Source organism: Phocoena phocoena, chromosome 15 (assembly GCF_963924675.1).
Source record: "Phocoena phocoena chromosome 15, mPhoPho1.1, whole genome shotgun sequence".
Taxonomy (NCBI): Eukaryota; Metazoa; Chordata; class Mammalia; order Artiodactyla; family Phocoenidae; genus Phocoena; species Phocoena phocoena.
Window position 1 is genome coordinate 61,608,249 of NC_089233.1, and position 23,063 is coordinate 61,631,311.

A 23,063-nucleotide genomic window follows, 5' to 3' on the forward strand; every position below is an offset into this window, starting at 1 on the left:
GGAGCGGCGCGCGGGCGGCGCGCGGGGGCTGACGGGAGCGGGGCGGACGCTCGCGCCCTTCCTTCCCTCCCCGCCTTCGAGCCGCGGAGCGCCCTGGCTCTGGGGCCGATATGGGAGCAGCCGCGTGGGCATCGTCGCCCCTGCCGCCGCGTGTGTCTCTCCTGCTGCTGCTTCTGCCGTTCCCGGGGCTGCCCGTGGGCTCCTGGGACCCGGCGGGTTACCTGCTCTACTGCCCATGCATGGGTAAGGCCTCCCGAGCCTTCTGTCCAAATGGGGAAACTGAGGCCCAGAGAGGAGAAGCAGTTTCTCTGAGGCGCCCAGAGACGCCTTGACAGGTCCAGGAAAGGACCCCAGCGCGGGGCAGGGCCTGCTCCTCGCATTTCTGCCCCAGTTGCAAGGGCAGCGAGGGGTGTCCAACCTTCCGTTTGGCAGATGAGAAAACTGAGGCCGGGAGAGGTTACAATGTGTCTTGCGCAAGGCCTAAGCCAGCCCCGAGTCCAGTAAATGGAGTTAGTGGGGCAGGACTTGATGTCACTGACCCAACGCTGGCTCTGGGCGATTCTTTCATTCATTCAACACATATTTATAGGGCACCTACTGTGTGGCCAGTCCTGTTCTCTGCTCCAGGGATACGGTGGTGATAAGACAGAAAGCTCCAGGCCCTTGTAGAGCCTTCATTTTAGTTGGGAAAGACAGACCATAAAAGATAAATATAAAAAATAAGTAACTGCATAGTATTTATGGATGAGTGCTATGGGAAAATAAAATAGAGCAGGGTAAGGGAGAATCTAAAAGCTGGCTTAGGAGTGCAATTTAAATGGGAGTGGTGGATCGTCACTGTTAAAGTTATTTCTTCTTAAAATCCTTCACACTCCTAACCATGTTGCCCTCTGCGCATCATCACCACACCCTTCTCCCCAGACCCTCCAGCTGCAGGCACAGTTATCCTTTTCTGTTCCTTACACATACTCAGGTCCTGCAGCCTGTGCTAGTCCCTCTGCTAGGGAACACCCTCCCCTTGCCTTGTGCCAGACCAGCTCCTTCCCATCCTCAGGCCACAGCTTAAATGTCACCAGAAAAGACTTCACTGACCTCAACCCAAATAATCTCCTCCTCATTGTTCTCCATCACCAAACTTTTTTCACTTCATTTTTGAACTTATCAAAATTTATCACTGTATATTTGTTTATATGTTTACTGTCCCCCTACCTGGACTGTGAATGCCTTGAAGGCAGAGACCTTGTCCTTCTTGCTCACTCCTGTGTCCCAGCACCTAGCAGAGAGCCTGACACATTGTGGCCTCTCAACAATCTTTGTGGAATGAATGAATGGATGCCATGCTGGGGATAACAGAAAGAGTCAGACAGGGACCTTGCACCTGAGGCATTCACAGGCTGAGGAAATAGCCACAGGCCAGGAAATGGGAAAGGACATTCTAGGAAGAGTGAAGAACCACAAGTAATTCGTATCCAAGGTGGGAGGCAGAGGAGGGGAACTGAATATGGCAGAGGGGTAGTGAAAGGATCCCAGTGAGTGAGGCATTGGAGTTACCCCTTCACATGCAGATGGGAGGAAATAGAAGTAGAAGGTCACTCCTGGCTGATGGAACAGCAAGAGCAAAGGCATGGGGTGGGGATGGGAAGTGTAGAGCATGTTTGGGAAACAGCGAAGAACCTGGAGTGGCTGAGGCAGAAGAGGCAGGGCCTGAAGGGCCTTGACTGTCAGACCCAGGAGTCCAGACTTGATCCCATGCTGCCAGCTCCCCTGGCTCTCATTGGTGTCCTGGCCCTCCACACTCCTGGCTCTGCATCCTTTCTGAGCCTTGCATGCCCCAAGCCCTCGACGCCATAGTCCTCACTTCACCTGCAATATACCATCCAGGGCGCTTTGGGAACCAGGCTGATCATTTCTTGGGCTCCCTGGCATTTGCAAAGCTGTTGAACCGCACCCTGGCTGTACCTCCTTGGATTGAGTACCAGCATCACAGGCCTCCTTTCACCAATGTGAGTACCTCCTGCTGTTGACCCTTGTCCACCTTTCCCTAATCCTGCTCACCTCTGCTTGACCCCAAGTCTTTCTGTAGGCTTTACCTCCCACCCCTCTGAGTTTGCCCTACCTCCCCCCACCCCGCCCCCCACCAGAACTGTCTTCCCTGGCTAACTGGCTAACATTTATCCAGCACCTGTTGTCTGCCAGGCACTGTTTCTGAGCACTGCATCAGGATTAGCTCTTTTCCTTCTCATCACATCCCTATGAGGAAATGGGTTTAGAGAGGTTAGGTAACTTACCCGCACTCACACAGCTTGTGAGTAGTAGACTGGAATTCAAGCCCATGTCTCTCTGACTCCTGAACCTGTGACCTGAACCTCCAGACTCCATTTCCAGCCTTGTTTGGTCCCACCCGTTGGTCAGAGGTGATGGTTGCTATTATCAGTTCTGAAGGAGAAACAGAGGCACAAGTTGGTTAATAACATGTCCAGGGCCACAAACCGGAGCAGTCTGGCTCCAGCACTGCCTCTCACCTCATCAAGGGGTCCCTTAGCATGGGAAGCCCAGCATCATGTAATTTCTTGCATGTTCTTTATGTCTTCCACCAGTCCTGTGTCTGTCATTGTTCACAATGTAACTCCAGGGGCCTGGCAGTAGGAACTGAATTAATATTTAGTGAATTGACTTTGAAAGTTTTTAATAAACTTCAAAAAAATTATGTTTAGTATGTACAAAACACTGTACTTTATTCTTACAGCCTAAAACGTAGGTTTTATTTTTTCCTGCACATGCCTGTATTTAGAAAGTTTAAAAGCCAGAGTACCTGAGATCATAGCCTGGCTTGGCCACTTACTAGCCGTATAGCCTGGGCAGGGTACTTGACCTCTTTGTGCCTCAGTTTCCTCATCTTTAAAACAGGCTGGTAATGTTGTTGCTACCTCCCTCAGTGAGTTAGTGATTGTGGAATGCCTCCCTCTTAGGATCAGCTGAAGCCATCAATTGAAAGTGCTTAGGACGCAGGGAGTCCTTAGTAACCGGGAGCTGTTGATGCTCTGACTTTTTGTACTCACTGTTATAGTTTAGACCTGGCCCGTTGGTCTCCCTCTGGTTTGCTTGCCTTCTCTCACCTTGCCTTCTCAGCTAGGAGTCTTTCAGAGTCTCCACTTCTTGCTTTCTACGGGTTACTCAACCTACCCCAGTTGGGCTCCCCTTCCCCACTGAGACTGTTCTCACAGAGGCCACTAAGGACCTCAGAATTGCCAAATCCAGGAGTCATTTCTCAGTCTTTATCTCAACTGACCTCCCGGTGGCACCTGGCCCCATGTGCCTCTCTCCTGGCTTCCAAGACACAGCCTGTTCCTGCTTCAGCCCAAACTATCCACATTTTCCTCTTTGTGCTGCATCAGGGGCTCCTCTCTCCCCACCCACTGTTTAAATGTTGGTGCGTCTCCTCTTTCTGTTTGCTTATTAGCTGTGTGACTTCAGATGAGTTACCTAGATTCTGTCCACCTGGGTTTCTTCATAAATAGACTGGAGATGGTTGTATTCCTACCTCTTACAATTAGATGAATAAGTCCATGAAACATCATGAGTACAGCACCTGGCGCTAACCTAGCACTCAGTAAATATTAGTTGCTTTTATAACCATTATTTGCTTTGCTATAAGTTTCTGTTGACTCTTGGGCTTTCACTTTTCTCCACGTACCTCCCAAATTTACCTATGGCCCAGACTCTCCTCTGACCACAGGCCTCGTGTTTCTAACTCCTCCGCCTTTGGGTCTATTTGGATGACCCACAGATAATCTGAAGTTCACAAAGCCAGAACTTTCCCCTCAAACCTGTGTAACCACCTATATTTCCAGCCTTAGTTTATGTCACCTCCATTCACCTGAGCCAGGAACCCAGAAGTCATCCTAAATGCTTCCTTTACTCTATACTTCACCTCCCTTTACATTTTTTAACCTGTCCATGCTTCCCCATCTCTCAGACTTTTGGAGATGCTCAAAAATGCATGTTGAAACCAAACAAAGCATACAAAACAAAACAAAAATACATGTTGAATGAACACTTGAACAAGTAAAAGGACCATTGCAGTAGCCTCCTAATTCCTCTCCTTCCTCTTATCTTACCATCAGTACCTTCTTTCTTCTGCCGCCAGAGTGATCTTTCAAGGAAGCAGATCTCACGTTATTTCTGCTTAAAATCCTTCAGCAAGACCTTGTTGCTAATAATTAAGGGTCTCGAAGTCTGTTCATTGGAACATCAATGGCTCGTGCAGGAATGGTGCAGTGGTTAAGTCAGTTTGGGAAATTGTGTTCTCAATTCCTCATTCCCCCCAAATTTGGAGATTCAAAATGCATGTTAGCATATTAAAGGCCCTGAGAAGTTCTGTCATAAAGAAACCTGCTTAACATAGCATTTCCCAGGCCTGTTTATTTCTGGAGCCTTTTTATTGCAGAACCCTTTACCCACCTGAACTAGTGGAACATGCTTGGGAACTCTGACCTATAGGATAAAGTCTAAATTTTATTTCATGGTGTTCTAAGAAATTTTCTTAAATCTAGAAAAATACAGAGATTACTATAATCACCGTCCATGTATCTACCACTAGAAATGATAATCATTAATATTTTCTCATCTTTGCTTCATGTTTTCTTTTTGTTAATAAAAGAAATAAAAGTTTATAGATAAAGTCGTTAAAAGATTGTGTGTCTTGGCTCGAGGCTACTTCTAGTCCCTCCCCCACCCCCAGAGGCACCCACTATCATGGATTTAGTGTCTTGGTATGACTCCTTCCAAGTTTTTTCCTGTACTACTTCCATTGTGGCACTGAGCATCCTTTTATCCATCTCTTGGTACGAAGGGCAGGATTCTCTAAGGCAAATACCTGGAGGTAGAGGGCACCTTTAAAATTCTGTTAGATGCTTGTAAGGGGTTACACTCCAAAGTAGTTGTTCCAAAATGTATACTTCTACTATCAGCTGTATCTTTTCCAGTAATTAGAGTTAAGCTTTTAAATTTTTGCTGGTCTCACAGGTAAGAAGTGGTGCCTTGTTGTCATTGTAATTTTCTTTTTCCTAATTCTCGTGAGCTTGCACATCTTTTGAGTGTGTTGGCTATTTGGGTTCCCTTTGCTGTGAGTTGCTCACTCCTATCCTTTGCCCATGTTTTCTCTTGCATCATTTGTCTTTTTTCTTATAAATCAGCAGGCATTTTTGGATATGAGGTGTATTACTGTTTGTTCTTTAGTTTGCAGATGTCTTCTCCCAGCCTCCGTTCTGACTGTGGTATCTTTTATCAAAAGTTGTTCATTGACATGTAGTCCAAGCTGTCTGGGTCTTAGAGTATATGGTTTTAATGAATGTCTCTGAAACAGCCACTAGGATACTGAGGAGGGGCCCTCGCCCCCTCCTTTTCCTCACTTTTCCTGTAGCTCCATGTGTCCTACCAGAAGTACTTCAAGCTGGAGCCCCTCCAGGCCTACCATCGGGTCATCAGCCTGGAGGACTTCATGGAAAAGCTGGCACCTACTCACTGGCCCCCTGAGAAGCGGGTGGCATACTGCTTTGAGGTGGCAGCCCAGCGAAGCCCTGATAAGAAGACATGCCCCATGAAGGTGGGTCCTGTGGGTCTGGGGGATCCTTTCTGCCTGTTCCAGGTCCTCTAGGCCCCTGAGACACTGTGCGATAGCAGTGTGTGGGAGAAGGCACCAGAAGGGCCTAGAATAGAAAGATGGAGATTTAAGTCCCATTTCTGGCATTTGTCAGCAGTGTCACTTTGGGCAGAGGACTTTGCTTCTTCTGAGCCTTTACTTCTGCCTACAAAGTAAAGACACCAGTTCCTGCTGTGTCTTGCTCATAAAGTATCAGTGAGGGCCAGGTGTAAGAGTGCTTGTAAACTGTAAAGTGCCACATCAGTAATAATCACTAATACTCACATAGCACTTACTACACACCAGTACCATGTTAAGAGCTTTCCACATATTATCCCACTTAATCCTTAAACTGTTCCATGAGGAAAGTACTATTAATACCCCATTTTATAGAGAGGACACTGAATGCAACAAAGAGAGGTTTAATATTTTGCCCAAAATCATAATAGCAAATAAGTTGTGGTAATATGGCTCCATTGTCCACCCTCCTAACTTGTATTTCTTGCCTCTCAGCACATAAATGAAAAGCTGTTATATTTATCAGTAGAAGGTTGTAAATTTCTGGCACTTTTGGAATAAGACAGTCCCCAACATGTGTTTCAGTGCTTATGCTACAGTCTGAGGAGGGTGGTTGGAGGAGCTGTGAAATTTGAGAAGGGAGACCTTGCTTACAGCCCCAACATTGCCCTCACTTACTCTGTGAGCTTGAGCAAGTGTCTTGTCTGGGTCCTGGTTTCCGTCTTGAAAATAAGGGCATTGGATTAGCCGGGTCTTGAAGGTCTCTTGGAGCTCGTAGTCCATGGTCCTAAATCCAAGGTTGACTTGCTCCCCAGACCCCCACCAGTGCTGCAGGGTCAGCGGCATATGGCACACGAGCAGGAAAGACTCCTTCAGATATTGTGGTGAACGTTGCCTGCTGAAAACCAGACTGGAGGCCGAGCTGCCCTCCTCAGCACCCAGCCCAGAAATTACGACGTGATATTCCTACTGGCCCATCCTGTGAGAGTATTTCAGCCTGAGTCAAATCACCCAGGGTTCCCCCATCCACAGCCCCTTGGCCCCATCCCCAACTGGCCTTCCCTCCTGCTCAGTAAGCCTTTTCCCACTCTCTTTCTCTAGGAAGGAAACCCCTTTGGCCCATTTTGGGATCAGTTTCATGTGAGTTTCAACAGGTCTGAGCTTTTTGCAGGCATTTCCTTCAGCGCCTCCTACAAAGACCAGTGGATCCAGAGGTATGTGGAGGGGGCAGCATTGCTGGGATTAGGGGAGAGGTGGGGGGCCCACGGGCATTCAGCACCTTCCTGGCCCTCTTCCCCTCTACCACACCCTGATGTATGAGACCAAAGGTGCGGCTGTTGTGTCTGTTGAACTTGGGATCCTATGTGATCTGTTCCCATCTCAACGCCTGACACGGTGGGACGTTGACCTGCCACAAGGTTGAGCAAGAGTTTATCAGCCAATAAAGGATGTCATAAAAAGAATATTGTGCAGTCACATGAGTCTCAATTTCCTCCTCTAGGCGTGAGAATCACTCCCCTGTTACCTTCCCCTTCACAAGGTGAAAATTGGAAGCTGCTTCTAGAGAAAAACAGCTTCAGGTGCAGACGGAGAAATGATGTCATCCTGATAGTAACTGGATGTGCTTTATTAATTGTGCTCCAGTAAGCCCTATTAAAGAACAAAAACTAGGTTAGCAGGGCATAGGCACAGGCTGTGAAATATTTATAGAGCATCCGTCACGTATGAGACGTAGTGCTCAAAGGCCAGAGGTGATGCATAAAAATGAGGAAGACCCAGTCTCAGCCTTCAGCGGGCTACAGTCTAGATATAATGATGACACTAACATAGTACATTTGCCCCTGATGCTGTAGCGTGGCAAGAAAGAGCATGGGCTTAGATGTCAGACCTGGGTTAGAAACCATGAGGGGCTTATGAATTCTTGTGAGGTCCCAGCGCTTGGCATTTAGTTAGCCAAAGATAGACTGATGCAGAGGAACGAGCACAGGCTCAGGATAAGACAGCCCTGAGCTCTGACCCAGCCCTACCTCTTTCTCAGATGACCCTGAGTGAGCCACTCCAGCTGTCTGGCCTGAGTTTCCTCCTTGGTTTAATGGAAGGAGCACTATGGTATCTGCCTCCAAGTGTATAAATCACATGGCACATAGTAGAGGGCCAGTCACTGTTACCTGTTACTATTATTCACATGCTTTATTTTATTTAAGTCTTTGAGAAATTTCATGAAATGGGTATTATGATCAATTTCCATTTGACAGGTGAAGAAACTGAGCTCAGTAAGGCTAAATAACTTGCCCAAGGTAATGCAGCTATTGACTGGGCAGCAGGGGTCTGTGTGTAAGGCTTTCATAGGTAATAAGAACTAATACTTATTTAGTGCTTACTTGTGCCAGTTGCTGTTCTAAATCTTCACTACCTAAGTCTTCTAAGGTAATAGCTCATTTAATGTTTCCATGAGTCTGGGGGACAAGTGTTACTGTCATCTCTGCTTTACAGGTAAGGAAATTGAGACAGAGAGAAGTGAAGTCACTTCCCTAAGGTCATGCAGCTTGAAGTGGCAGAGATGGGATTTGAATCCAGGCAGCCTGACTCCAGAGCACCCATTCTTCATCAATGTAGAGAAAAGAGCTGTGCCTTTAATAGCTGCCAATTCCTATTTGGGACTTGCCTTCAGAGCTAGTTCATGAGCTACTGAGGATACTCAGTCCTGGCAGAGTCTAATCCCCCTCATTGTTGATCCCAGATAGGGAATTGTTGACTCCCATTTGATCACCTGCTTGGTTCTCCCCATTCAACTCTGAATGACCCAGAGCTATTGCCAGATGGCAGACCTGTCCTCAAAGGATGGAGATTTGCCTCTAAAATGCCAGGGGGGAAAAAAAAAACATGATACCAGCTCTAAAAGCAGCTCTAAGGGCAAATTCCAAAAAGCACACAGTCCTGGTTGGAAGAGAAGGGACAAGGCTGCATGGATGCATCAGTCGGACGATGTTGCTGAAACACGTGTTCATGGCTGCATGGTCTTGCTTCAGATCATTGAGTCGTGGGAATTGTGTAAGGGCTTGGGGAAGCTTGTGCCTCACAACCAAATTTTTGGGAAAGGAAGACTAGTGGGGAAGATGAGGTCCCTGGAGGCAGTTGGAGAGAGCTAGGACCACCTGGGCAGCTGCCTTCCTTCCACACACATGTAAGAAGCACCGCCTGAGTGTCAAGCACTGGTGTGGATGCTGGGGAGACAGGCAAGAATAAAGCAGATAAGGCCCCTGCCCTGATGGAGCTGAGTCTAACAGGGGAGACAGTGAATACATTTTTACGTAAGATAGTCCCAGAAGACATAGTGCTGTGAGGGACATAAGCAGGTGATGTGTGATTGGCAGGCAAAGACCTTGTCTTTGTCAGCTTGGACTGCTATAACAAAATACCACAGACTAGGGGGCTTAAACAACAGACATTTGTTTCTCATGCTTCTGGAGGCTGGGATGTCCGAGATCACAGTACCAGCGTGGTCAGGTCCTAGTAAGGACTCCTTGACTTGCAGTTGCTGCTCTTACTGTATCCTCACATGTTGGAGAGAGAGCAAGCTCTCTGGTCTCTTATAAGGGCACTAATCTCATCACGAGGGCTCTACCCTCATGACCGTCTAAATGTAACTGCCCCCAAAAGGCCCACTTCCTAATACTGTCACATTGGGAGTTGGGGCTTCAACATATGAATTGGTGGTGGGGCGGGGGCGGGGGCACAAACATTCAGTCCATAACGGATCTAAAGGATGAGGAGCCAGCCGTGCCAAGAGCTGGAGGGAAAGGTAGTTCTTCATGGTGGGAACATTGCAAGCTCTGAGGCAGGACAAGCTTGGTGTGGTCAAGGGGCAGAAAGGCCAGAGTGGCTGGTGTGGAGCGTTTCGGGAGGAGAAGGGTAGGGTGTTCCCATCGTCCGTCACAGTGTAATAAACACTGTAACACTCAGTAGCTCAGGAACAATTGAGAACGATTGCTCAGAGTTCTGTGGGTCGACTGGGCTTAGCAGGGCAGGTCTTTGGTTTGGTTTTTGTTTTTCCATTTTCTTTATGGAATCCCAGCTGTACAAAGTTCCAATCCATGTTAAACATCTAATTTCTTAAGATGAATACTCTTTGGAATACCCACCACATTTGGTGTTTTTTGTTTTTTTTTTTTAATAAGAAAATTAAACTTACTTACACTCCCATCACCCCTCCAGAAAAGCATTAGAATTTTGATATGTATACTTCCACCCTCCAAAATGGGTGTATTTTTATGTACATATACAATGTATACCTATACATATTAACTTAAAATGAAATTATTACATATAGTTCGTAATTGAGTAACTATCTTTTCTGAGGAGTAATTTATCAGGTTAGTAAATAAATATCATTGGCAAGATCAGTTCTAAACATGTAAAAACATGAGATTTCAAAAAATGGTTAACTGGTGTGTATATGTGTATTCCACTCCATGCCAATGGAGTGTATTGGGTAGGGTATGTGTGTGGGATGTCCATTCATCTGTTGATGGACACTTGGGTTAGCTGGGCACTTCTTGCTTGTGGTCTCACATGGCTACAGTCAGCTGTCGGCTGGGACTGGAGCCATCTGAAGGCTCAACTGGGCTGCATGTCCAAGAGGGCTCACTCATGGCTGGCAGGTGGTGCTGGCTGTCATCTGGGAGCTCACCTGAGGCAGTCGGCTGGCATGTATACTCTTGACCTCTCCGTGTGGCTTGGATTTTGGACAACGTGGCAGCTGGATTCTGAGAGGGTGCATCCAGGGAGTGCGTGCTCCAAGAGACAGAAGGTGGAAGCTGCTGGCCCCCTAAAGCTTGGGCCTGGCATCCGGGACACTGTTACCTCTGCCAAATGCTATTGGGAGGGAACATAGAGCCCACCCAATGGGAGGAGACTTGAATTAACCTGCCATATAGAACAGGAGATTGGAGAAGTGGGCAGGGGTCAGACTGTGCAGGGCTTTGTAGGCCCTGGTGAAGCAGTCTGATAAGAATCCTGTGAGTGTTTGCAGGAGTGAGTTTTGAGAGTTTAAGTATTTTAAACATTTTCTTAAAGAGTGGACACTTTCTTGCTGTAGAAAATTGTCCTTTGGGGGCAGGGGCATGGGTGTAGGGAGAATGGCATTAGAAAGGGTCAGCTGCTTCCCTGGCTCACTGTGTAACTGCAGATTGCTTCCCTTCTCTGGCCACAGTGCTCTATCTATAAAATGAAGGGATTGAGCAAGATCAGTCACTTTCAAACTGTTCTTTGAGTTTTAGAGTTCTGGAGAAGCACTGTGTGCTGTGGGGACAGCAACGGGGGCCAAGTTGGAACTGCTTGGTTCCCCTCCCCCACTGCCTTCAACCAGTAACCCTCTTGTATATCAGCTAGAAGTGCTGGTGGCCACAGGTCCGGGTGTACCAGGTTTAACTTAGCTACCTGTAACAGAAATCCCCAAATAACAGCAGACTAGCAAGATAAAAGTTCATTGTTTTCTTAAGTAAAAGGATTGGGCCGTGCAACCCAGGGCTGCATGGCAGCTCCCTTGTGTCTAGGAGCTAGGCTCCCATCTCTGCTCAGCCATCCCAGTACTGGCTTTTTATTTTTTTTGGCTACACTGCACGGCATGCGGGATCTTAGTTCCCCAACCAGGGATCGAACCCCTGCCCCCTGCAGTGGAAGCGTGGAATCCTAACCACTGGACCACCAAGGAATTCCCCCAGTACTGGCTTTTATCCTTAGTGTCACCTCATGGGCCAAGATGACTCATGAAGCCCCAGGTAGCTGGAAGGACAAAAGGGGCAGAAGAAGGGCACATCCTCACCTTTTTAAGGAGCCTTCCTTATAGCTTGCTTACATCAGCTCATTGGCCAGTACTTAGACATGTGGCCATACGTAGCTACAAGAAGTACTGAGAAATGTCTTTTTTGGGGCTTCTGTGTGTCCAGCTGAAAACTGGCTTCTAGAAAAGAGGATAAGAGTTATTTCTCCCCACTAAGTGATTTCCCGCTGAGGATCTTTCCAGCTCTGCTGATTCTGAGTCTGTGAATACCCTGATGGAGACTTAATTGAGCAGACATTTATTATTTATTGCACATTTACTGTTGGAAGGCTGTGAGCCATTCTCTTGGTATGAAGGCAACAGGTGTTTGAGCACGTGGCTTATCGTCCTCCCAGGCTGCAGCCTCCTTGGGAGGACATAAACAGGTGACATGTAACTGGCAGGGCGGAGACCTGCAGGATGAGAAGAAGCCAGGCATGCAGAGAGCTGCAGGGAAAGGTAGTTCCTCATGTCAGGGACATTGAGAACTAGACTCTGCCTCTTTCATGTCCTTGCACCCTCTGCACTCAGCATAGTATCCATCCACTGGTGTATCCTGGGCTCACATGTGGGTGCTGTGCATGGAGAAACCCCAGCTTGGTAGGGGGATCTCAGTAGTGTCAGTGTGGTGGTGAAGAACCCCAGAGGTTCACTGCACCCAGCAGCAGGAAAGTGTGCCTTCTTCAGCTGAACAGTGACCAGGCTAAGGGCCTGACTTAGGGTCAACCATCAGGGTTGTGAACAGATGGACCTGGTCAAGCTTTCTTCCCAAACAAGACCCTTATTCCCCACTTTCTTTCCAAACAACACTCTCCTCCCTCATTGGGAGCAAATGAGCACGTCAGTCTTGGCCTCTTGCTGCTTGTCACGGCAGAGCTGACGTTGCACTGGGACAGCTATATGTGCTGATCCAGATCCATGTGGAGGGGCTGCATATTCCAGATTTGGAATTCACCAAAGGTCAACAGCAGGTACTTTCTAAGAGGTCAAGGAGGGAACAGATTCTGATTTTATCCTAATGTTCCAGCCCCCTGGGAGATCACAGCTTTGAAACCCTTTAAGGTGGCCTATGAAAGTCTCTTAGCTGAGGTCCTAGCCCATAGTAGGTACTCAGTTACTATTCACTTCTTCCTCTGACCCCTGACATCCTGATCTGGTCTTTCTGGTGAGATCCCTGAATTCTCATTCATTCACTGACATATTTATTGTACCTACTATGTGTTGAGGCCTGTGTCTAGGCTGGGAATCAGAAGAATAAGTCACAGAATCGGCTTTTGAGGTGCTTATTGACTGGGTGGGGGAGCTGGGAGTGAGGTATAGTAGTTAAGAGCAAAGGTTCTGGAGGAGATTGCCTGGATTCACATCCCTGCTCCGCCAGTTCCTAGCTGTGTGACCGGGAGCATGCTACTTAACCTTTCTGTGTCTCAATTTCCTCATCTGTGAAGTGAGACTAACGGTAGTACTTACCTCACGGGGCTCTTAAGAGGATCAAGTGAGTTAATGTACACAAAGTAATTGGAACATTGTAAAGTCTGACAAGACGAGGGTTAGATAGAGCCAAGCTGTCCATGAACACTTGCTGTGGCTTAGTTGGCACAGGCCTTGCACCAGTGTGTGTGGGAATCATGGTGAACAAGAGTGCCTGGGGCCTACCCTCATGGCAGTGGACAGGGAGGGTGGTTATTGAGCACATCAGCGTGCAGAAGGCAGCAAAGGAGAAGTGGTACAGAGCCCTCTCCTAGGAGCTGAGGCTTGGGAGCGGCAACTGGTCTTGGAACTTTGGAAGGTGTTTGTGGAGCGAGGTGTTTGGTTGGGTGTGAAGAAAGAGTGGCATGTCCATTGCAGCGCTGTTGTATGGGGAAAGATCGGAAACAGCCTCACTGACCAGCAGGGGGGACTAGATAGGTAAACTGCAGTTTATTCATGCAGATGGAAACCTTCAAGAGACACTAACACGATCACGTGACCCACACCATCAACATGGCCAAATCTCTAAAACAGAGTTGACTTTTTAAAAATACATTTATTTCATTTTTTATTTTTGGCTGCATTGGATCTTCGTTGCTGCGCGCAGGCTTTCTCTAGTTGTGGCAGGTGGGGGCCACTCTTCGTCGTGGTGCGCAGGCTTCTCACTGCAGTGGCTTCTCTTTGTTGCGGAGCACAGGGTCTAGGCATGCAATCTTCAGTAGTTGTGGCACACAGGCTCAGTAGTTGTGGCTCGCGGGCTCTAGAGTGCAGGCTCAGTAGTTGTGGTGCACGGGCTTAGTTGCTCTGCGGCATGTGGAATCTTCCCAGACCAGGGATCGGACTTCTGTCGGCAGATTCTTAACCACTGCGCTACCAGGGAAGTCCCTGAGTTGAATTTTTTAAAAGTTGAAATAGGTTACATGCAATATGGTGATGATGATGGTGGTGATGGTGAGAGAATTTTCTGAGAGCTTTCTACGTGCCAAGCACTGTTCTAAATGCTATGCTTATATTAATCCATTTGATCTCAACAGCCCTATGAAGTGGGAACTGTTATCAGCTCTATTATACAGATAAGGAAACTGAGGCACAGAATGGTTAAGTCACCTGCCCTAGTTAGTAAGTGGCATAGTCAACATTAGAGCACGGTCATCTGGCTCGACCATCCATGCTTTTACCATTGCACTGTGTAAAGAGCACACAGAATAATACCCTTTAATAGAAATAGTAAGGTGTAATCATGCATGAAACCACAGTATCTTCTGGAAAGATGAGGAAGTGGAAAAGAGATCATAGGATAGAGCTTTTATTCAGGTGTATATTTTTTAAAATCTGAAACAAAGTAAAGTGTTAATATTTGCTAATTTGGGTCACAGCTCTGTGGACTGTTAAATTATTTTCAGTATTATCCTGTATGCTCTGAAATTTTAAATAAATTTTTATTGAAATTTTTATTGAGATAACTGTAGGTTCACAAGCACTTGTAAGAATTAATACGGAGAGATCCCATGTACCCTTTACCCAGTTTCCCCCAATGTTAACATTTTGCAAAGCTATAGCACAGTATCACAACCAGGATATTGACATTGGTACAGTCCATCCATCTTATTCAAATTTCCCCAGTGTTACTTGTACTCACTTCTGTGTGTGTGTATACTTAGTTCTATTCAATTTTATCACGTGTGTATGTTCGTGTATCCATCACCACAGTTAAGATATCAAACAGTTCTAACATCACAAAGGTCCTTGTGTGGCCAGTTTATAACCACACCCACCTCCCTACACACACACACACACACACACACACACACACACACACACACACACACACACACACACCCTAGCCCCTGGCAATAAACGAAATCATACAGTATGTGACCTTTTGAGGCAGACTTTTTTCACTCAGCATAATTCCCTTGAGATCCATCCCAGTTGTTCCCTGTATCAGTAGCTGGTTCCTTCTTACTGCAATAGTGCTCTGTGGCATAGATGTACTGCAGTTTGTTTAACCAGTCACTTTTTGACTATTATGAAAAAAGCTGCTGTGAACATTCGCATACCGGTTCACGTGTGAATATAGGTTTCCATTTCTCTGGGATAAATGCCCAAGAGTACAGTTGCTGGGTCATATCGTCATTGCACGTCTAGTTTTATAAGAAGCTGCCAAACTTTTCCAGAGTGCCTGTACCTATTTCATGATTTCAGGAAAAGGATTTTGGCTGGCATAGGGAAGGCGTACCAGGTAGAGAGGAGAAGTCTGCAGAGATCTGTACTTTGAAAATGCATTGCAAGCTTATGGAAGAGCGGGGCATTTCATGTTGCTGGAATATAGTCTGGGCTTAGCTAATGAGGGAACACAGGTTTGCTCCTCACTCGATTCAGTCAACAGATCTTTACTGAGCGCTTCCATTACTGTTCTAGGCGCGCAGAGATACTGACTTCTGAAGCCTGAGTCCAGCAGACTTTTCTGGACTCGGGTAAAATAATTACAAGGTGCGTTGTGAACAAGGGGGAGGGAGAGCCTTCGGCAGGGTATGTGGGGGGCATCTACAGACCTCTAGTGTTTTCCATGAGAGCAAGGACCATGCCTGTCTCATTCTCCCCTGGCCCCCAGCACATAGTAGGCAATCCATAGATAATGTGTTAAATGTTGAGTGAGTGGTCTCATCCAGCGTACACATTCCCTGGGAGTGTGACCTGTCAGCAGCTGCACTTCCCGATCCCACTGTGTGGGTAAAATGGCAAAGACTCCGTCTAGACACCCCAACCTGGAGTGAATTACCGCACCACAGATTGGAAGCCAGCATGACATACAAAAGGTTGGAGTGCTCTACTGTAAATTTTAATTGTTAAACAATCAAAGAGAGTTGTAAATTCCGTGTGGCGGGACGGTATTGCATACTGTGCCTCTTGCCGCTGCCAAGGTCTCTTATCAGCCCGTTGGGGTTTCACAACCTCCTGTGCTTCTTGCAGGTTGCAGGGGCCCCTCCGCAGGGTCTCTGGGGCATGGTGCAATGCCGTCTTTTCTCCCATGGGGGTGGCGGCTGGACTCGCTGTGCGCTCTCTGTCTGACTTCTTCTCCTTCTGTCTCATGCCTAGATTTTCTCCAGAGGAACATCCAGTGCTTGCCCTGCCAGGGGCCCCGGCCCAGTTCCCTGTCTTGGAGGAGCATAGGCCGCTCCAAAAGTACATGGTGTGGTCAGATGAGATGGTGAGGACAGGGGAGGCCCAGATCCGTGCCCACCTCATCCGACCCTATGTGGGCATCCACCTGCGCATTGGCTCCGACTGGGTAACTTCCCCCTTCCTCTCGTGGCCGGGATGGACACATCTCCGAGCAGGGCCCATGCCTATGGGGGTTGGACACTGAGCCCACTGCACCACATCCTAGCCAGGGTAGAGAGGTCTCAGTTGGCCGAGTTCACGGGACTGTGCCCCACGATCCCACTGCAGACACGTCAGAAATGTAGCTCCAGCGCACTTGCTTGACGGTTTCCATTTTAACAGTTGCCATTTTTATCCTCATTTCACAGATGGATAAACTGAGGTATCAAGCTAGGCTCTGGGTCAGACAGCAAGCCAGCAAGAGCCCCATAGCCCACAGTCCTCTGTCCCAGTTCAGTGTTTAGCCAGTAGACTCCTTGTTGAAAAACAAGCTCTGGAGGTTGGGTGGGGCTCCCAAGAAATGAAGATGTCATCCTCCAAGTTTGGCAGCTGCTTAAATGTGCAGAAAACTCATCAGCTTATCCTCCCTGTGGAAATAACTGGAGTAATGTAGACAATCTCCTTAGTTTACAGAAGAAGATACGTATGTATGTATGTGAGAAATACTCATCGTTGAAAACTTGAAAAATACTGAAAAGTATAGAAAGTAGATCACAATTCATTCAGTGTCAATTGAGGAAGCAATCACACATTTACCCACTAGATTCCCTTCCTGCCCCCCTTCCTGCCCCCTTCCACAAAGTAAAGGAGCCAGGCCCAGAGTATTTTGTGAGTGGTTTCAGATAGTTCCCATTTATGCTTCCCTAGAACATAAGAAGATATAAGATGCTTTCTTGTTTTATAAAGCTAGCGTAATGCTAATACCAAACTCAGATAAGGTCAACTCTGGAAAGTACAGCCCATTCTCATAAAGAACATAGATGCCCAGATCCTAAGTAAAATATTACCAACTAAAATCCAGTAGCATATTAAAGAACACAAACAAGTAAAATTTATCCCAGGAATGCAGGGAAATTCACTATATTAACACCCAAAGAAGAAAAATCATATAATCATCTCAATGGAGGCCAAGAAAGCACTCGATAAAAAGTCAACAGTCATTTATGATTTAAAAAAGAAGAAAAACAACTCTTAACCAACCAGGAATACAAGGGACCCACCTTACCTTGATAAAGGCTATCTCTCCGAAACCCACAGCAAACACGTACTTCTTGGGAGCTATCAGAAGTGTTCCCACTGAAGTCAGAAATCAGACAAGGCTGCCCTTCGTCACCACCACAGTTCAGAATTCTGCTGGAAGTCCCAGATAGTGCAGTTATACCAAGAAAAAAAATTGTGAAAAGCCAATATCCCACTACCCAGAAATAACCACCGTTAACTGTTTTGAAGCATTTCCCTCTTCCCTCAATGCTTTAAAAAAAAAAAATAGTTGCGCTCCTCCTGTATTGCCTGCCTTTTTCCCCTTCCCGGCTCTTGCTTCTGGGGTTGCGGGCGGTGACCGTCTTTAGCTCTGTCCCCACCCGCCCCACAGAAGAATGCGTGCGCCATGCTGAAGGACGGGACCGCCGGCGCCCACTTTATGGCCTCCCCGCAGTGCGTGGGCTACAGCCGCCACACCGCCGCCCCGCTCACCATGACCATGTGCCTCCCCGACCTGAAGGAAATCAGGCGCACCCTGAAGCTCTGGGTGACAGCACTGAACGCCCAGTCGGTCTACATTGCCACTGACTCTGAGAGTTATGTACCCGAGATCCAGCAGCTCTTCAAAGGGAAGGTACACATGGGGCGTGGGCCTGGTGGGAGGGCAGCAGGAAGGGAATCAGAGGAAGCACCAGGGTGGTCTGCCCGCTCCCACCTCATGCTTCACGTCCTCCCACCACCAGGCTTTTACTTGAACATCAGGTTCCCTTCCAGTTCCTACCCTTCTTTAAACCCCAGCTCAGACACCTCCGCAGGTGCTCCGCAGATTTCCCTCCACTCCTGTCGCTAATGGATCCCTACTGGGAGCTGTAACAGCACTTTATCACATCTCCTCCTGAGACACCTTCTAGACTGTGAGACTAGTGTAGAAACAGGTCTTATTTCTTCCCAGTTGTGACTCCTTGAAGGCAGGATCCAAGGTGGACTCACTGTTCTACTCCTTAGGGTGTAGCCTGTTGCTTTGACCTCCTCCAGGTCTGAGACCCCGCCTTGCCATTTCGGTGTCTAGGACAGTGCCTGACACGTGGTAGACACTTGGTAAATGTTTGGTGAATAAGGCCATAAAGAGTGGGCCCTTGGTAGGGGTCCAATGCAGCAGAGGGATTAAGAGCATGGACTCTGGAGCCAGAGGACTTGGGCTCTACTCACTGTGCAGCCTTACACAAGTTACTTTACCTCTCTGTGCTTCTGTTTCCTCGTCAATAAAAGGGGACTGAGAGTTGTGCCTACATCTCATAGTGTAATTGTGAAGATCAAATAAAAAGAAATTAAAACAGGTCCAGTAAAAAATAAGTGCTGAATAAAGTTAGCTGTCACTGATAGTAGAAGTAGGTGGTTGATGAATACAAGGAAGGCTCTTTTGTGCTTAGTAAATGATTAAAGAGGTGGTGAATAGTAGGTGTTCAGTATATGAGTAAATAATAGAACAGGCTTGTTACTGTATGAGCGAAGAATAGATAATAAGTTAAGTAGGTATCGATAAAATGACGGAGTTAATAGTGAACATTCAATAAGACTTTTGAGTGAATGAAGGCCCTAAATGCTTGTGCAGACCTTAAAAGACAGACATCCGCTTTCTAGCAGTGGGTGCCCTTGGCTTATGTCAAGGGGCTCCCTTTCTCTCTTTTACCGGCTTGTAGAGGAAGTGCCGAGTCAGAGCATTCTGGTCCCCACCCACCCGCTTTATAGAAGAATATCAGAGCCGGGAGACCTTGGAGTGCCTCTAACCCAAGCCCTGTGTTTTATAACTGAGAAAACCAAAGTCCCATGAAGGAATAGAATTTACCCAGGAGGTCTCGGGGCTCATTTTAGTGGGCATGACACAGAGCGGGTAAGTTTCAGGGCGTGGGTGGAATTGTTCAGGGGATTTTGGCCATGGTTAAGCTGCTATTATTTTTATGCTGCAATCCAAATAGCAAGATGATGATTTTTGTTACATCAGAAATCTCTGTGTGACAGCAAAGCACTTTCAGCCCCAACTCTGCCCACACCCCCATTTGGAGAGTCCCAGGGAGTTTTTTTGTGAGTTTCTAGAGTTGGTATGTTTGTTATACCTTGAGCTTCTTGCCATTTTCTATTTCCTTTTCCTGTGCCACTGTTTTTGCCCTTTTCCACCACTCAGCCCCCTTCTCCGTAGGCTCAGCCCACCCTTCCTCTTGAACTAAGCCTTGCTCATCTGTTAAGCTGGGCAAGTGGTGAGCCGGTGATACTGATAAATAAGATGTGGTGCTGCCTTCCAGGGCTCACAGTCTAAACTCAGGAAAAGAGATTTGCAAAGAAATATAAGATACGCCACAAGAGAGGGCCAGGCTTGGGTGTGGAGGCTCATTCACTCACTTGTCCAGTCAACAGATGCATACTGAGGCAGACCCCAGCCAGCAGCGACAAGCAAACTGACGTGGCCCCAGCCCCAGTCAGGTGCAGGAAACAGACGTTAACCAGAGAATCACTAAGGAGTGAAAGCTACAAACTGAGATGTGTACTACAAAGTAAAAGAACGTGGTTCTGTGAGAGTGTAGAGCAGAGGAGCCTGGACTAGATGGGGAAGCCAGGGAGGGCTTCCCCAAGGAGGTGTGACTTGAGCTGCAGGGTGAGAGTTAAGTAGGAGTTAACCGAGCAAAGAGACAAGCACTCCAGACAGAAGAGCATGTGCAAAGATCCTGAGGTGGAAGGGAGACTGGTATAGTGGCTGGAGCTCAAGGTGGAGAGGCAGCTGAACAGGCCTTATAGGCCACATTCAAGATTTGTCATCTTTATCTGAAGAGCAGTAGGACACCAGTTAAGGGTGCTCAGCTTGGGGTAGAGGGAGGAGTAGGCGGGTAGGGGAATCTGAAAAAGTTTCCTTTGGCTACTTTCATTTGGTGAATAGACCTGGGGGAGAAAAGATTATGGTGACTGGCCAGGGAGTAGTAATCCATCAAGAGAAGGGTTCACCTTTGGGGAATATCTCGGGGATAGATTGGACAGGACTTAAGTCTTGGGAGGCATCCAGGCAGCAGAACCAAGTGGGTGGGGTGCGCTTTGGTCAGATCATGGTTTGGTGGGAGAAGCCAAGCCCCTCAGGTGACCTTGAGCTGAACCTTAAGAGTATGGTCAGGACTGTGATGGATGGGAAGAGGCGTTCCCGACAGAGGGAACCAGCAAGCAAAGGCAGAGTGTGAATGAGTGGTGTGTCTGCAGCTGAGGGGCTAAGGCAGCTGCTGGGCAGCACTTCCCTCAGGTGCCCCGACCCTGCATTTTAATCATCTGTGCGCTTCCTTGTCTGTCTGTGACTTCAGCACAGGGAAAGAAGGTGGCAGGTGGCTGCAGGCCTTGGCTGAGCTGGCCACTTAGGCCTGCACCCTGGCTAAAACACCCTGCCCTTCCTCCTGCAGGTGAACGTGGTGAGTCTGAAGCCTGAGGTGGCGCAGATCGACCTGTACATCCTCGGCCAAGCTGACCACTTTATTGGCAACTGTGTCTCCTCCTTCACTGCCTTCGTGAAGCGGGAACGGGACCTCCAGGGGAGGCAGTCCTCCTTCTTCGGCATGGACAGTCCCCCTCAGCTGCGGGATGAGTTCTGATCCTACCTGGAGCATACCGCCTGTCTGAGTTGTTCCCTCCAGCCAGGCCTGGCAGCCAGAGGTGCTCCCAGCATTGATCCCCAAGGATCAGAGAACAGAAAAAAGTACCAGGGACTTCCTGGAGGAGTAGGAAGACAGTCCATCTCCCAGGGCACGGGACTTCCAAGCTTCTAGTGGCCAGACCATCTCCCTTTCTCATGTGCTCCCTGCTGCTTCTCCTGGGAATTTCTCACACCAGCAAAGCAGTCCAGCACCTGTCTTTTGGTCTGCCCTGCTCTGAGCAGCCTGGGATGCTGAACTGTATTAGGGGAGATTTTTTATAGAGAGATTTTTATAGTTTTGATACAAGGCCATGACTCCCCTAGAACTCTCCCTCATTTTAAAAAATCAGTGAAGTTCATTAACATAGGTACCTGAAGTGACCTTAACAGAATGTGGATAAGGCCAGGGGTGGGTGGGTGTATTGACCGCTTTTCCAGATGACCCCCAAGGTGGCCCTCAGACTCATCCCCACTGCCTGGCCGGAGCCATTGTCAGCCCCCCTTTCCTAGGCCATTGCCAGGCTTTGGGGCACAAACACTCTTCTCCATTGTACACACTATGCAAATAGAAGTTATCAATCACAGTGCTGTCAGTACCCCGAAGACGGCTAAGTGCTGCTCCCACAGCGCATTCCCGGCAAGGAGCACCTGCCGTCAAGCCAGACCATCATGGTATTGCTCTCAAAGTCTCTTGGTAGTTGGTGGCCTGCCACAAACCTGGCACCGTCAGGGTTTCATAACACCTCACCAGGGCCAGGACTTGCTGGCCTGGCAGGATCCTTCTGAAGTCTCCTCTTCTGATCTCATGTCCCAAGCGGCCTGGTTGTAGAATTTTGCCATTAAGCTGCTACCCAAGGCCTGTCCTCCCAGCCTTCCTCCTGCAGCTGGAGCCCTCAGACTATATTCTCACAAGGGAGTGTTCACTAAGCCTCTGACCAGATCAAAGATGCTCAGTTCCCAGGAGCCATTGGATTCCCAGGTTTTTTTGCCCATCTCATCCAGTATAATCTCAGCCAAGCCCATGAGGCTTAAGGTGTTAACAGTCTTAAGTTTCTTTGTCTCTCAGATGCTGTAGTTGTAAAAATTCATGACTCCTGAGAGTCTGATTTTTTGGCCTTGTGGTTCTAAAATTCATGTCTAACACCTGCCGATCACTTCCCCGCCATCTGACCTCCCTCAGAAGGCCACAGTCAATCCTGGTAAGGTAGAGGAGATTGATGAGAGCCAGGCCCAGAGCTCCATGCAGCGGTGTCCCTTGGGTAACCTTTGGGAAGAGATGCTTTGTTTTCATGGCAGACTGAATCAGAGGCTGCAGGGCAACAAGGATCTCAAACACCAAAGGTGGCATTCGCTGCTTAGAGCTGCCGCCCAACTCTTGGCAGGAGAAACTGTACAGAAAGGACATTTGAATTTTCCCTCTGGGGGAAATGTTTTAAATCCTGGGTGGACTCTGAGAGATGGTTTATCTGTTCAGACTTGTTCACGAGCCTCACTGTGGGACATGGGAACCCCTGCCTCCATCCGGCGGTTGGGGGCGTGTGGCTTTCTGCCTGATGTCATTTGCTGCCCCACACTAGGCACACACCTTAGAGTCTGGGGCTCTAATGGGCCGGCCAAATCCTCGTGTCTCTGGAGGTGAGGGTGCTGGAGTTGCAGTCAGATTCAGTGTGTTTTGTAGGCGAGTACTTTATTCCTTTGACCCAGTTTCCTCACCTATAAAATGGTGATAAAACTGACGGGGTTGTTGAACAGCCCCAATCACATAAAGCATGTATAAGAGCCCGTTGTGAACGTGAAACAGACAAAGGCAAATACATGGCTGTTGATAATTTGACTGCCTCTTGTTGCGTGCCTCCTTTGCGCCAGGCACTGCTTGCTAAGTGCTTTGTGGACATTCTCTGGTTTAGCCCCCACCTCAGCCCTGGGAAGTAGGAACTTCTGGGCAGGGCAGAATTTGTTTTTTTTTTTTAAATTATTTTTGGCTGCGTTGGGTCTTCGTTGCTGCATGTGGGCTTTCTCTAGTTGCGGCGAGTGGGGGCTACTCTTCATTGCGGTGTGCAGGCTTCTAATTGCGGTGGCTTCTCGTT

At 47.9% G+C, this 23,063-nt stretch overlaps 1 protein-coding gene across 2 annotated transcripts; it reads left to right on the forward strand.

The window, feature by feature from the left end:
- Positions 1–50: 50 nt before the first annotated feature.
- On the forward strand, positions 51–21,547 carry POFUT1 (protein O-fucosyltransferase 1). Of its 2 annotated transcripts, XM_065892160.1 has the most exons (7): positions 51–243; positions 1,882–2,003; positions 5,423–5,605; positions 6,761–6,873; positions 16,047–16,239; positions 17,704–17,946; positions 20,747–21,547. In XM_065892160.1, the coding sequence occupies exons 1-7, from the start codon at positions 111–113 to the stop codon at positions 20,933–20,935; spliced, it is 1,176 nt and encodes a 391-aa protein (XP_065748232.1). In that variant the 5' UTR covers positions 51–110; the 3' UTR covers positions 20,936–21,547. The 2 variants fall into 2 exon arrangements, with proteins under 2 accessions (XP_065748232.1, XP_065748233.1); XM_065892161.1 differs by lacking the exons at positions 16,047–16,239; positions 17,704–17,946; positions 20,747–21,547 and adding an exon at positions 7,161–7,203 and having other exon boundaries at positions 111–243.
- The last annotated feature ends 1,516 nt before the right edge of the window (positions 21,548–23,063 follow it).